At 41.4% G+C, this 14826-nt stretch overlaps 1 protein-coding gene across 6 annotated transcripts in view; it reads left to right on the forward strand.

Annotated features, from left to right (window-relative positions):
- dlgap2a (discs, large (Drosophila) homolog-associated protein 2a) overlaps positions 1 to 14826 on the forward strand; it is a 656057-nt gene that overhangs the window by 189194 nt on the left and 452037 nt on the right. For all 6 annotated transcript variants that reach the window (XR_010016698.1, XM_063038682.1, XM_063038695.1 and 3 more), the window contains one exon: positions 10268 to 10300. Coding sequence is in view for 2 of the 6 variants with exons in the window: in XM_063038682.1 (XP_062894752.1) it covers positions 10268 to 10300 (33 nt within the window). In the remaining 4 variants the exon portion in view is untranslated. The remainder of the gene's footprint in view (positions 1 to 10267; positions 10301 to 14826) is intronic.

Consider the following 14826-nt stretch of genomic DNA (forward strand, 5'->3'; position numbering starts at 1 on the left):
ATTGTTTCATTTGGCTATATACATGTACATAGTTGAATGACAATAAATTTGATCTTGAACAGCACAGGACAGACCATTTAGCCCATGATGCTGCCTGATCTTGATGTCAGCTTTAACTAAATGTCCTTCTGTGCATTCAAGTTCAGTTTAATTGTCATTCAACTGTACATGAATACAGACTAAAGGCTGATTTATACTTCTGCGTCAAATCGACGCTGGAGGTACGACGTCGCCATGAACCCTATGCAGAGCCTACGCGGATCCCTACGCCGTAGTCTGACGCATACCTCTCCCGAAATGTAACTAAGCATCGTGGCAACGCAGACTGCAAAAACTGTGATTGGTCTGCTTGGTACCATCACATTTCCTCCTCCGCTGCAATAGCTTCCCATTGGGTGACTGAAGGGCAGGGAAGGGTCTCTGGCTGCAATGCTTTCTATAAAGCTTTACAGACCTCCAAAATTATGGAGGACATATTTCGCCTTTACAAAAAAAGACACACGCTTTAAACTTGTTTACCCCGAGAAAGACTACCATGACCACGAAGCCTTGCGTGGGCAGGTGTGTGCACATGCGCGACGTGCCCAAATTGCAGAGTGACGCAGACACACAATGCACAAGTATAAATGCTCACAAGGCGCGTAGGCCACTTTTGTAGGTTATGGCGTCGAGTTGACGCACAAGTTTAAATCAGCCTTAATAAAACAGCATTACTCCGGGGACAAGATGCAAAACACAGTATCAACAGTCATTCACAACACAAGACACATATAGCACATCTAAGATGACATTTAAAATATAATCACATAAAAAAGTCCAAGACCCTGAGTCCATCTATGTTGTCAAAAAGTAATCTGCTATCAAACACAATACTGCTTGTCTTCTGCCAAGTGAACACTGGGCGCAGCACCAGCTGCATCTTGGGTGCCATGCCGCACTGCTTCCGGTGGAACGTGCTGACTCCGACTCCTCTTTCCTGGACATCGTGGAATAGGTGACACTGCGCCAGAGGCCACGCAACTTTCCTGCCGTCCACCAATAAATCAGTGAATTGGACTTGCAACGTCCAGCAGGATCTTATGATCATAAGAAAAGCAACTAAGACGATAAGTCAGTGTTAGACTGCAAAGCTCCTTCGCACACTGACTCTTCCAATGCCTCTCTGATGCATGCAACAGCATGAACCACCGAAATTCAGCTCCTTCAGTTTCTCCACCAATGAGCAACTTGCTGATGGGGTAAACCTGCAGTACTTTAAGTTCTTAATGTCTTATGATCGTGCAATTGTAAAAGGTACAGAAAAGTACCTTATTTATATCCCTCCATTCCCTTCAGATTCATGTCTTTAAACCACTTGAGCTTCACCAATCTGCCTGATCTACTACTATCCATTGGTAACCTATTCTAGTTATTTACCACTGTCTGTGCTCACTTCAGTCTCCACATCTTTCCTATAATGGGGTGACCAGAACTACAGACAATACTCTAAGTGTGGTGCAACTGAAGTTTCGTATAGCTGCAGCATGAATTCCGTCCTCGTATACTCAACACTCCTACCAATGAAGGAAAGCATACTATAGGCTTTCTTTACCACCTTATCCACTTGTTTTTCTACTCTCAGTCAACTACAGACCTGGAACTCAAGATCCCTCTGTACCTTAATGCTATTAAGCAGTCTACCATTATCTGTATACTTTTTCCCTTTCATTTGATCTCCCAAAAGTCCAACACCTTGTATTTCCCCAGATTAACCTCTATCTGCCAATTCTCTGCCCATATCTGTCACTGATCTATATCCTGCTGTATTCTTTGATAGTCCTTTACACTGTCCACAACTCCACCAATCTTGGTGTTATCTTGCTAATCCATCCATCTGTATTTTCAACCAAATCACTGATATAAATCACAAACAACAGAAGTCCCAGCAGTAATCCTTGTAGAACACCTCTGGTCAGGATCCTCTCAGCAGAATAATGCCGTCCACCCTTCCTCTCTGTCTTCTATGGACAAGCCAGTTCTGAATGCAGACATACAATTCACCCTAGATCCATGCCACATTATCTTCTGAATCAACCTACCTTGAGGGACCTTATCAAACACCTTACTGAAGTCCATGTGGATAACATCCACTGCCTTGCCCTCATCAAGCTCCTTTATTGCCTCTTCAGAAAACTCTATCAAGTTAATGGACTTGCACAAAGCCATGCTAACTGTACTTAAGCAGGCAATGCTTTTCCAAATACGCATAAATCCTATCCTTCAGTATGTTCTTGCAATAGATTTCCTCCCATTGCCACGAGGCTCTCTTGCCTGTAATTGCCTGGATTATCTTATGAATAAAGATGTTTAAAAAGGTCGTTCCTATAGCAGGGTGATCAAAAGTGAACACAATACTCCACTTGTGGCCTGAGTAGCATTGTGTAAGACCTGTCAACTTCTATTCTCCGTGCCCTGAGTGATGAAGGCCGATATGCCCCTTTCACCTCCCAGTCCATCTGTATCTCCACTTTCTGATTTCATACACTGAAAGTCTGACTTTCCAAAATGCAACAATCTACACTTATCTGAGTTAACGTCCATTTGCCACACATCAGCCCATTTGATCAGCTGATCAAGCTTCCCTTATAATTTTTGACAACTTTCTTCATTATCAATGGCAGCACTTATTGTCGTATGAAAACTATGGAGGCAAAAGTATTTCGTTTCTTGGTGAATGTGATTTGTTGTGCCAGTGCTTTGAATCCTTCAGAAGACCGAGGCGGTTATCCATGAACTCAAGGATCCTGTGATGCTCACACGAGGAATGTCAGCTTTCCCTTGGACATGCCTGCAATGATTTGCTGCCTGGGTCTGTTAGCATCTCAGTTAAAATTTTGTCTTCCTAACTGTTCAGCTAACTTGCAAGGGGATTTCTTCAATGTCATACTTTATTTTCTTCAATGTGCCTTTGTTTAAGAATGGCTGCAATGACAAACCTGGGAACAGTAGATGAGTAAGGCTAACAACTGTGATAAGTAAGTTACTGGAGGGGATTCTGAAGGATAAGGTACTCATGCACTTGGAAAGATGGATTGATTAAAAATATTTCATGGGAGATCATGAACTTGATTGAATTATTTGAAGAGTAACAAAGTGGGCAGGAAGATATACAGACTGTAAGAACTTCAGTAAGGCTTTTGATTGCATTCAACAATTGAGGCAGGCTGCTATAAAAATTAAATCACATGGGATCCAGGAAGTGCTAGCTACTTGGATACACAGTTCGATTGATGGTTAGAAGCAGAAGGTAGTAGTGGAGGCTGCTACGTTTTTTTTGAACTAGAGGCTTGTGATTAGGAAGGTACATTATTGGTTGGTGCAAGGCTCATTGCTCTGTCAATGATTTGCATGAGATGATTTAGTTAGCAGATGGTGGTGTAGACAGCGAAGATAGTTATCAGGGATGACAGATATCTTGATCAGCTGGGTAAGTGGGCTAAGGAGTGGCAAATGGAGTTTCATTCAGGTAAGTGCAAACTGCTGCATTTTAGGAAAACAAAGCAGTCAGACTTTCACAGTGAATTGCAGTGCTTCAGGAATTTTGTAGAACAGAAGGACCAAAGAGTACATATTGTTCCCTGAAAGTGGCAGATGCACTATAGAAAGCATTCAATACAGATGCATGATAGCATGATATGGCATTTGCTTTGCCCAAGACCGCAGGAAATTGTAGAGGGTCGTGAATACTTCCCAATCCATCACACAAAATGGCCTTTTTTTTTTGCTGATTCTGCCTATACTTACTCCTGCTTCAGGAAGGCAGCCAACATGGTCAAGGACCCTTCCCATCCCAGTTATTCCTCCTCCTCCCCATTTCATCAGACAGAAGATTCAAAAGCTAAATAGCACACCGCGAGGCTCAAGGACAGCATCAATTTCATTGTTACTAGACTCTTGAATGGACCTCTCATACACGAAAGGTGAACTCTTGATCTCTCAGTCTACTTTGTCTTGGCCTGTGCATGTTGTTTGCCTGCATTGCACCTTCTCTATTGGCCGGCTGGTGGGGCGTAATGGCATCAGCGCCGGACTTCAGAGCGAAGGCTCCCGAGTTCGAATCCACGTCGGGCCAACCCCCGAGCACGCTTTCCATCTGTGCCAGGTTGAGCAGCAAGCTAGCTGCTTGACCTCATTTTTAAGAAAAAGGATTGAGTCAGGAACATTAATATCATGACCCAATTAATCCGAAAGGAGACCAATCCTGACACCACATGCCAGACAAGAATGGCTGACTGTCTGGTGCGACACGCTTATAAAAAAAAAACCTTCTCTATCATAAACCACCACATAAACTCAGAGTGTGGGTTAGCTCTGAGGACTGGGAGCTTATAGCCATAACAGAAACATGGCAGAGAAAAGGACAGGACTGGCAGCTTGATATTCCAGGACACAGATGTTAGATGTGTCATGGGTATATATAGGTGAGGAAGGGATGTAACCTTTATGATAACAGTAATACTTGGATAATATTCTTGGAGAATGAGGTCATAGGGGTAGAATTTAAAAGATAGCAGGGGAGGGTTACTCTCATATTATAGCGTTTTCCCCCCCCCACCCCCCGCCAGATAGACAATGACAAATTGAGGAGTATGTGTTTAAGGAAATTACTCATAAGGAAATTAAGAATATCAGGGCAGTGTTAGTCGGGAAACTTTATCTTCCCAGTACTGACTACCCTGAGTGTCCAGAAAAGTTTCCTAAGAGGCCTATATTCAGGATCTTGCACTCAGTGGCCACTTTATTAGGTACACCTGTACACCTGCACATTGATGCAAATATCCGATAAGTCAATCATGTGCCAGCAACTTAATGCATAAAACATGCAGACATGGTCAAGAGGTTCAGTTGTTCTTCAGATCAAACATCAGAATGTGGAAACAATATGATCTAAGTGACTTTGATTGTGGAATAATTATTGGTGCCAGATGGGCTGGTTTGAGTATCTCAGAAGCTGGGATTTTCATGCACAATGCTCTCTGCAGTGTACAGAGAAGGGTGGGAGGAACAAACAAACAAATCCAGCAAGCAGCATTTTTGTGGGTGAAGGTGCCTTGTTTATAAGAGAGGTCGGAGGAGAATGACCAGACTAGTTCAAGTTGTCAGGAAGGCAACAGTAACTCAAATTTACACAGTTACTCAAGTTCAGTTACAACAATGATGTGCAAAAGAGCATCACTGAACTCACAGCACAGCAAATGCTGAAGTGGATGACTGCAGCAGCAGGAGACTACAAACATACAAACAGTGGGCACTTCATTAGGTACAGAAGGTATCAAATACAGTGGCCACTGAGTGTAGACAAACCTTATAGAAATCTTATTGATCATATAAAATATTTAAAATTAAGGTATAGATACATTTCTACCAGCAGTCCTTGTCTCATGGTAGGGGAGTCAAATACACGCGGCATATATTTAGGGTGGGAGGGGAAAGATTTCAAATGGGCTTGAGAGGAATCTTTTTCGTACAGAAGATGGTGAATAGTGTATATGGAACTACCTGCCAGAGGAAGTAGATGAGGCAGGTATAATAGTATCATATAATTAGCACTTGGATAGGAACTGGAGAGGCAGCAATTTGAGGTATATAGGCTAAATGCAGGAAACTGGGTTTAGATGGTCACTCACCAGGGTTGGCATGCACTGGTTGGTCCGAATGCCTGTATGTGTGTTGTATTGCTCTATGGTTGTATTCTACATTCTGTTTTCCTTTTATCCGATCTTCATGAGCTTGCATATGGAACGTCAGGTCTGGGTGGTCCGCAAAACAAAAGGTTTTCACTGCATCTCAGTACATACGCTAACAATAAACCAACTTTCTAAACTCAAAGCTGACACAGTATACAGGGATGTAAAATGTTAACAGACCAGATCAGATGAATAGCTGGTGGCTGTAATATATGTGTCCTCTGTGACTATTTAACAGAAAAAGTGTCAGGCTGAAATATTTATGGCCAAATAACTACAATAATACACTGTTCCTTTTGGCTCCATCCACAGCCTCACCTTCTTATTCATTCTCCGTGTTATTAAACCTGTTGACATTATGCTCCAAGCTACACTGTAAAATTCCTCAGAGAATCTTCTGTTAAACATTATTTCTTGAACATGTTCATTTTTGGTTAATATTTCAGTTTTATGATCCTTGACCTGTTTACAGGTAACATTTTCCTTTATGGCTATAATTCCCAATGCCCCTTCAATTGTTCCCAGCTAGATTCTCATCCGCTTGTTGATGCTCCATCAATGTTACCATGTTCGCACAATGATCATTTGGTAGGCCTCTTGCTTGTTAGCAGCACGTTGAGTGTGTACGTGTCTTTGTGCCTGTGGTCAGCCAGATATTTTAGACTATAAGACCTACGAGCAGAATTAGGCCATTCGGCCCATTGAGCCTGCTGATTCCATCATGGCTGATTTATTAACCCTTTCAATCCCATTCTCCTGTCTTCTGCACATAACCTTTGCCCTAATTAATCAAAAACCTGTCAATCACCGCTTTAAATGTACCTAATTACTTCACTTCAACAGCCATTTGTGGCAATGAATTCCACAGATTCACCACCATCTGGCTAAAGAAATTCTTCCTCATCCCTCTTCTAAATGGATGTCCTCGTGTTCTAAGGCTGTGCCATCTATCTGACACTTACCCCACTGTAGGAAATGTCCTTTCCTTATCCACTCTATCTGGGCCTTACAAAATTTGATAGGTTTCAAAGAGATTTCCCCCTCATTCTTCTAAACTCCAAAGCCATCAGACACACCTGATATGTTAACCATTTCATTCCCAGAGTTATTTCTGTAGACCTCTGCTGGACCATCTTCAATGCCAGCACATCCTTTTTAGAGAAGTGGCCTAAAACTGTTCACAATTCTCCAAGTGATTTTTATGTCTCAGTATTTTAAAAAAGTTCCCCCTTTCCTGCTGTCTTCTGACAAAATTTATCTTCCTACAGCTGAATGTAAAGGACATGCCATTTCCCAAGTAAAGCATTTATATCAGTTAAATCTTTTCTGAGACGTGTATCAGAAGATGCCTCTGCATGAACCCATCAGATGCAAGTGTTGGTTCTCAATGTGTCCCCTCCTTCCCCTTCCAGCTAACAAAGCAGATTAGTCACAGTTACTTTATTTTTAAATAGAGCACATCCTGTTTTGAGGAGAAACTCTAACTGAGGTTTCCAGGCACAAGTACAACTTTATTTTTAACAAACAAAAAAGCCATAGCAATGAGTTGCAGACTAACAAGTTGTCCATAAAGAAAATTCTGGGAAGAGATCCTTCTTGGGTCAAGGTTGAGGACCGGACTCTGTCTTCATCTGTCATTCCACCCCACCCTTCCTGCCTTCTAATAACTATCTTTTGTTGCCAGTCATCTCATAATGACCTCATCAGTGTGTGATATTTTCACAGCTGCACTGAGCACCTCGGATGGCAGGAGCCTGATGCTAACGGACAACCTTGCTTTTTCTGATTAGGCTGCAGTTTAGTGAGGTCAACAATGGGTCTCCTGAGCCTGGCCAGGATTATTTCTCAAGAGCACAGGTAAATAGTATCAGCTAAAGATTGACAATAAGTATCCTGAGCCTTCGACAATTTCTTATGATGTGTTATAAAGCTGAGGTTAGCTAAAGGCCTCCTGACCCTGGGCAGTGAACACCCATCACTATCATATTATCCTCCTCTAAGTTTCTGGTTAGTTTACCAGAATTGGGTTAATATCACCGGCAGATGTCACAAAGCTTGTTGCTTTGCTGCAGCAGTATACTGCAATACATAATAAAAACTATAAATTACAGTAAGTACATATAAAAAAATTAAGTTGTGCAAAAAGAGAGAAAACACTGAGGTATGCTCATGGGTTCATTATTCATTCAGAAATCTTATGATGGTGTTCCTGAAACAGTGAGTGTGTGTCTTCAGGCTCCTGTACCTCCTTTTTAGTAGCAGCACCCTCTGACTTATTCTGAATGCAGTGTCTGTGCTTCTGGGCCAAGTGAAACCACTTCTATTGGACCACAAGACCATAAAACTTAGGAGCAGAATTAAATCATTCAGCCCATCAAGTCTGCTCTGCCATTCCATCATGGCTGAATTGTTATCCCTCTCAACCCCATTCTCCTGCCTTCTCCCCATAACCTTTGATGCCCTGACTTATCAAGAACCTGTCAACTTCACCTTAAATATACTCAGTGACTTGGCCTCCACAGCTGTGTGTAGCCATGAATTCCACAGATTTACCACCCTCTAGTTAAAGAAATTTGTTATCATCCCTGTTCTAAAGGAGGATGGTCTTTTATTCTCAGGCTGTGGTGCTAGACGCTCCGACTTTTGGAAACAACCTCTTCACACAATCTAGGCCTTTCAATATTCGACAGGTTTCAATGAAATCCTCCTCTCTCACCACCCCCCACCCCAATTATTGCTGCATTGTATTGTAATCAGAATCATTTATTACCACTACATTGTATGGAGTGAAACATATTGTTTCACAACAGCAGAACAGTGCATGAGTTTGAGTGAGTGGATAAGCTGGGCTTGTTTTTCCCAGAGGGAAGGAGATTGAGGGGTTACCTGGTAAGATTATGAGAGACATAAGAAAGGTAGAAGGTCAGATAATTTTTTCCTATGATATTAATAACAACAGAGATATAGGTTTAAGGTTAGAAAATGAGTTTGAAAGGGAATCTGAGGGGTAAGATTTTTTTTTACACAGAGAGGAGCTGATATCTGGAACTTGTTGCCAGAGGAGGTGGTGGAATCAGATATGGTTGGGACATTTAAGAGGCAATTAGACTGACAAGATGGAGAAGGATATGTTCCCAGTGCAGGCAGGTGAAATGGGTACAGTCGGGCATAAAAGATGGCATGAATGTGGGTGGCTTAAGAACTGCTTCTGTGTGCAATGAATTACTCAGGAACATGAGAAATACTAGAACTTGTATACCTTAACCATCTTACTTTCCTTAAGTGTACTGGTCCTGTCCATTTACATTAATGATAAATGGCGATAGTTTCATAAATTGGAACAGATTGCAAATACCTACATCCTTCCATCTTCGAGTCACAGAGTCGTACTTCCAAGCGGAATGCCACAGTATAGTACAGCACTGGACAGTTCAATTTGCTCACAATAGTGTGCCAATCTTGATATTCTCCTGCTGTGTGTCATCCATATCCCTCCATTCCCTTCCTACTTGTGTGTCTACATAAAAGCCTCTTAAACTCCACCACTACTACCACTGTTAACTCATTCCAGGCTCCTACCACTCTGTTAATTTAAAAAAAAATTTGCCCCTCATGTTACCTTTAAATTTCCCTCTCTAACCTTAAGAGCATAGACTCCGGTGTCTGACATTTCTATCCTGTAAAAAAGATTGACTGTTTACCCTATCTTTGCTCCCTCTCCTCAGCCTTGGATACTCCAGAGAAGACATCCAAACTTTGTCCAGCCTCTCTTTATAATCCAGGCAGCATCCCAGCCAGTAAACCTCCTCTGCACCCTCTCTGCAGCTTCCACATCCTTCCTATCATGCGATAGGAAGGGGCATGCAATACTCCAAATGCAGTCTGACTAAAGTTGTATACGTTGCAGCATGATGTAGGGGAACTTAAATTTGGTCCACAAATTAAACTCGGCTTTCATTCGCACTAGGTACGCTACTGGGACTTGATGACTGTTTGAAATGCTTTACAGAAGCTTGGCCACTCTTCCAAATGCTTCAGACAAGCTCATCAGTGTTGGTATTGCAAAATACTGGAGCAAAGTCATCTCCAATATACAAACATTTGGGATGTCTCTATGCAATGTTTAACTGACCCAGTTCTATAACTGTGTCAGCTGTAGGTTTCTGAAGAGGGTGTCTTCTCTTTAAGCATTGCAATAAAGTTTGCAAGAGTTAAAATTAAGATGTGGGTGTCTTAATAAAAACTAGGATATGAATTCATGTTGGCAATATATGTGGCTAATAGGAGCCAAAGCACATCCTAGAAATGTACAAATGTAATGAAGTCATCCATTTGGGTTCAGCAATAAATGGAAAAGGAACAAATCACACAAACTGCGGATAAACTGCAGTTAAATGGAGTTGTAACACTCTGTGTGCTTTGTGGATGAATAATAAATGAAGCTGATTTGCTCTCCTTAGTTTGTACGTGTTGTGTTTCTCTCATTCTGAATCTGAAAGACTGAAGGACTAATTTTTGCTTCTTTCCACCTTTTGTTGTAGAATCCCAGTGTACCTTGTGTGGTGAGCCAGAAGGTGAGTGACCCTGTTCCTGTTTCCTCTGGTGTTAAATACAGCATTTGTCATGAAGCTGGAATGTTTATCATTTGATAGGTTGTGAAGAGATTCCAATATAGTATTGAAAATAGCAGCTTTTATCCTTCATCTTTGAGTCAATCTATATTAAATTAGAGTCTCATTGAAATGTTCCTTTCAATGTTTATTGACATCAGAAAGTTTCAACATAAGGGGGCAAAGGTGTGATTTGGGCAAGGTTCTGCCTAATATCTTTTCACAAAGGAACCAAATGATGTTTGTTGAAGTCCAATGTTACGAGCAAGAGTGGAATTTATATCTTTGGTTATGGAGGTTGAAGATGCTTAATGCATTAATTTATTCTTCGACTATAATTGGAAACTATTTAATTATTGTATCTTCGGAAAGCTCTGATTAAATTAGACGGTAATTCATACTTAGATCTTGAATGATTCAAATGACAGATCAATTGCTTGTGCTGACAAAGTTTATGCACTTATTTTGGCAAGAATTCATAAATCCATTTAAACAAGAGAATGCAAAAGTAGCAACAATCTTGGAAAGAAGTTTATATAATATGACTATATTTTTCTGAGCTGTATTAATATGACGCACTGGAATTTGTTTAACTATTACAGAGAATCATTTCTATTCAGTTATATCAGAATGACTCTAATTGAGTATAGCGCATTTGCTATTGAGATTTGTGTTTGTTCCAATTATCAGATGGCACTGTTAGTGTACGTGGAGCCGGTGCTGTTTTTATGTCCATTGTATTTCGTGGAGGAGCTGGTATCTTTGTGCAAACTGATTATTATTTCACCAATTATAGCCATGAGATAAATCACACTGACACTTGGCAGAGAAGTGTGACACTGATAAGACCATAAGACATGGAAGCAAAATTAGGCCATTTGGCCCATCAAATCTGCTCTGCTAATCAATCATGGCAGATCCTTTTTTATTCCCCTCCTCGGCCCCATTCCCAGGACTTCTTGCCGTAACCTTTAATGCTGTGCACAATCAAGGAAACCATCAAGCTCTGCCTTAAATACACCCAATGACCTGACTTCCACAGCTGCCTGTGGTAATAAAGTCCACAAGTTCACCATACTTTGGCTAAAGAAATTTCTCCACATCCTGTTTTAAATGGACAACCCTCTATCCTTTGGTTGTGCCCTCTTGCCCCAGACTTGCCAACCACGTGGAACATCTTTTCCACATCTACTCTGTCTAGGCCTTTCAATATTCAAAAGGTTTCAATGAGATACCCCCTCATCTTTCTAAATTCCAGAGTGTGCAGTCCAAGAGCTATCAAAGGTTCTTCGTATGGTAATCCTTTCGTTCCTGGAATAATCCTTGTGATCCTCCTCTGAACCCTTCCCAATGGAGCACATCTTTTCTTAGATGAGGAGCCCAAAACTGTTCACAATACTCAAGGTGAGGCCTCGCCAGTGCTTTATAAAACCTCAGTATCACATCCCTACTCTTGTATTCTAGACTACTTGAAATGAATCGTAGCTTTGCATTTGCCTTCCTCACCACCAACTCGATCTGCAAGTTAACCTTTAGGGTGTTCTGCACAAGGACTCCCAAGTCCCTTTGCAACTCAGATTTTTAGATTTTTCTCCCTGTTTAGAAAATAGTCCGCACATTCATTTCTACTACCAAAGTGCACGGCCATGCATTTTCCTTCATTGTATTTCATTCTCCACTTTCTTGTCCATTCTCCTAATCTGTCTAAATCTTTCTGCATCCCACCTGCTTCCTCAACACTACCTGACCCTCCACCAACCTCCATGTCATCAGCAAATTTGGCATCAAAGCCATCTATTCCATCATATAAATCATTGACATACAACATAAAAAGCAGTCCCAACATTGACCTCTACAGATCACCACTAGTCACTGGCAGCCAATCAGAAAAGGGTCTTTTTACTCCCACTCACTGCCTCCTACCAATCAGCCAATGCTCTAGCTATACCAGTAACTTTCCTGTAATACCATGGGCTTATAGCTTGGTAAGCAGCCTCATGTGTGGCACCCTAGTCAAAGGCCTTCTGAAACTCCAAATATACAACATTCACTGCATCCTCTTTCTCTCTCCTACTTATAATCTCAAAGAATTCCAACAGGTTCATCAAGCAAGATTCTCCCTGGAGAAAACATGCTGACTTTGTCTATCTAGTCCTGCATCACCAAGTACTCCATAACCTCATCCTTAACAATTGACTTCAACATCTTCCCAACCACTGAGGTCAGGCTAACTGGTCTATAATTTCCTTTCTGCTGCCTTCCTCCTCAAAGAGTGGAGTGATATTTGTAATTTTCCAGTCCTCTGGCACCATGCCAGAGTCCAGTGATTTTTGAAATATTATTACTAATGCCTCCACATTCTGTACCTCTACCTCTTTCATAATCCTAGGGTGCAGTTCTTCTGGTCCAGGTGACTTGTGTACCCTTGGTCTTTCAGCTTTCTGAGCACCTTCTCCCTTGTAATCATAACTGCATTCACTCCTCTTCCCTCACACCCTTCAACATCTAGCAAACTGCTAGTGTCTTCCACAGTGAAGACTGATGCAAAATACTCATTTAGTTTGTCTGCCATCTCCTTGTCCCCATTATTATTTCTAATGATAAAATCCAGCTTGACTAGCCAGATGCAGTCGTGGTTTTCCTGGCTCTGACACTTCGATGCTGAAGCAGAATTTTATTTCTATGTCCAACTAATTGTGAATTTTTCCAATTCCACCTCTGTAACATTGCCTTCTCTCGCAATTCTGCAACCCTGAACTCATGTCATTTTCACCAGCGGACTTGACCTCCCTAATGCATGTACTTATCACACATTAAGTTGATAGGCTACTCATCCAGAATAGCATCACTCAAATCCTGTCATTTCCTGAGCACTGTCCACCAATGACATCTGATTTCACAAACTTCTACCGTATTTCCATCCTCTGTACATTGATCTTAGACTCCAGATCCCCACTCTCTGTTTCTGAAGCATTTGTTCCTCACACAGAGGAATACAGTCCTGGCTGCCAAGAAGAGGTAACTCACTAGTAGTCTTTTGCCGCAATCAACATTCTTTTCACTTGGATAATCCTTCCTGAGTTCATGCCTCACCAAAAGAATGCAAACACTCAATAATGGACCATTGTACTGAGATGTATTGAGTGCTGTGATATGACCTACCTTCCCTTCACAGTACATAATAATTGGTCTGAAATATTAACTACCATTACCTTGTGCATCAAAGTTACCTCCTCCCTTTGAACCAATGTAAAAGTTCAATTGCCCTTCCGATAATGATGTGATTAATTGCACTTTCCTGTGAAATAATACTTTATTAAACATAGAACATAGAAAACCTACAGCACAATGCAGACCCTTTGGCCCACAATGCTGTGCCGAACAGCTTTAGAAATTACCTAGTGTTACCCATAGCCCTCTATTTTTCTAAGCTCCATTGTGTCTGCCTTCACCACTGTCACCGGCAGCCCATTCCATGCACTCACCACTCTCTGCATAAAAAAAGTTACCCCTGACATCTCCTCTGTGCCTACTTCAAAGCACTTTAAGACTGTGCCCTCTCATGTTAGCCATTTCAGCCCTGGGAAAAAGCCTCTGACTATTCATACAATCAATGCCTCTCATCATCTTATACACCTCTGAGGTCACCTCTCATCCTCCACTGCTCCAAGGAGAAAAGGACAAGTTAGTAGGATTTAAATTTGATTTAACATTTTAGATGACTTTTGAATCAAACTCTTGTATTTCTCTCGGGTCTCTCTTTTTCTGGTGACTTCAAGTGAACAGCCACTTTGAAACTGAACAGAGAGTAATTTTCAGCTCAATGATGGGAGCAAAGGAAACCTTAATATATTGTATGTCCAGTGGGAAAGAATCATTAATTGAATGTATAAAAGCTCAAGCCCACATGAGGAGTTGAAAATGAACCTGCTGTTCCTTCCTTGGTGACTTCAGAAGGTAAGGTGGATTACACACCCCTATCTGCATCAGTGGTGCTGAGATAGTGATTAGCATCTGGCTATTATTGTCACGTGTACCAAGGTACAGTGAAAAGCTTTGTTTTGTTTGTCATCCAGACAGACCGTTACATCATATTAGAGCATTGACATGGTAGAAAGGGAAAAGGGAAATCTGAGTGTACTATTGCTCTGATCAAGTGCTCTTTACAACTCATGTTCGCAGTATTATTTTATTTATTTACCCTTCGTCTTCCTTTGCACATTTAGCTTGACTGTCTTTGTATGTTTGTGTAGTGTTTCATAAAATTCTAATGTATTTCTCTTTTTCCTGTAAAAGCCTGTAGGAAAATGGATCTCAAGGTAGCATATAATAACATGCGTGGCCATGTGGTTAAGGCGTCAGTCTAGTGATCTGAAGGTCGTGAGTTCGAGCCTCAGCTGAGGCAACGTGTTGTGTCCTTGCGCAAGGCACTTAACCACACATTGCTCTGCGACGACACCGGTGCCAAGCTGTATCGGCCCTAGTGCCCT

This window comes from Mobula hypostoma, chromosome 2 (assembly GCF_963921235.1).
Source record: "Mobula hypostoma chromosome 2, sMobHyp1.1, whole genome shotgun sequence".
Taxonomy (NCBI): domain Eukaryota; kingdom Metazoa; phylum Chordata; class Chondrichthyes; order Myliobatiformes; family Myliobatidae; genus Mobula; species Mobula hypostoma.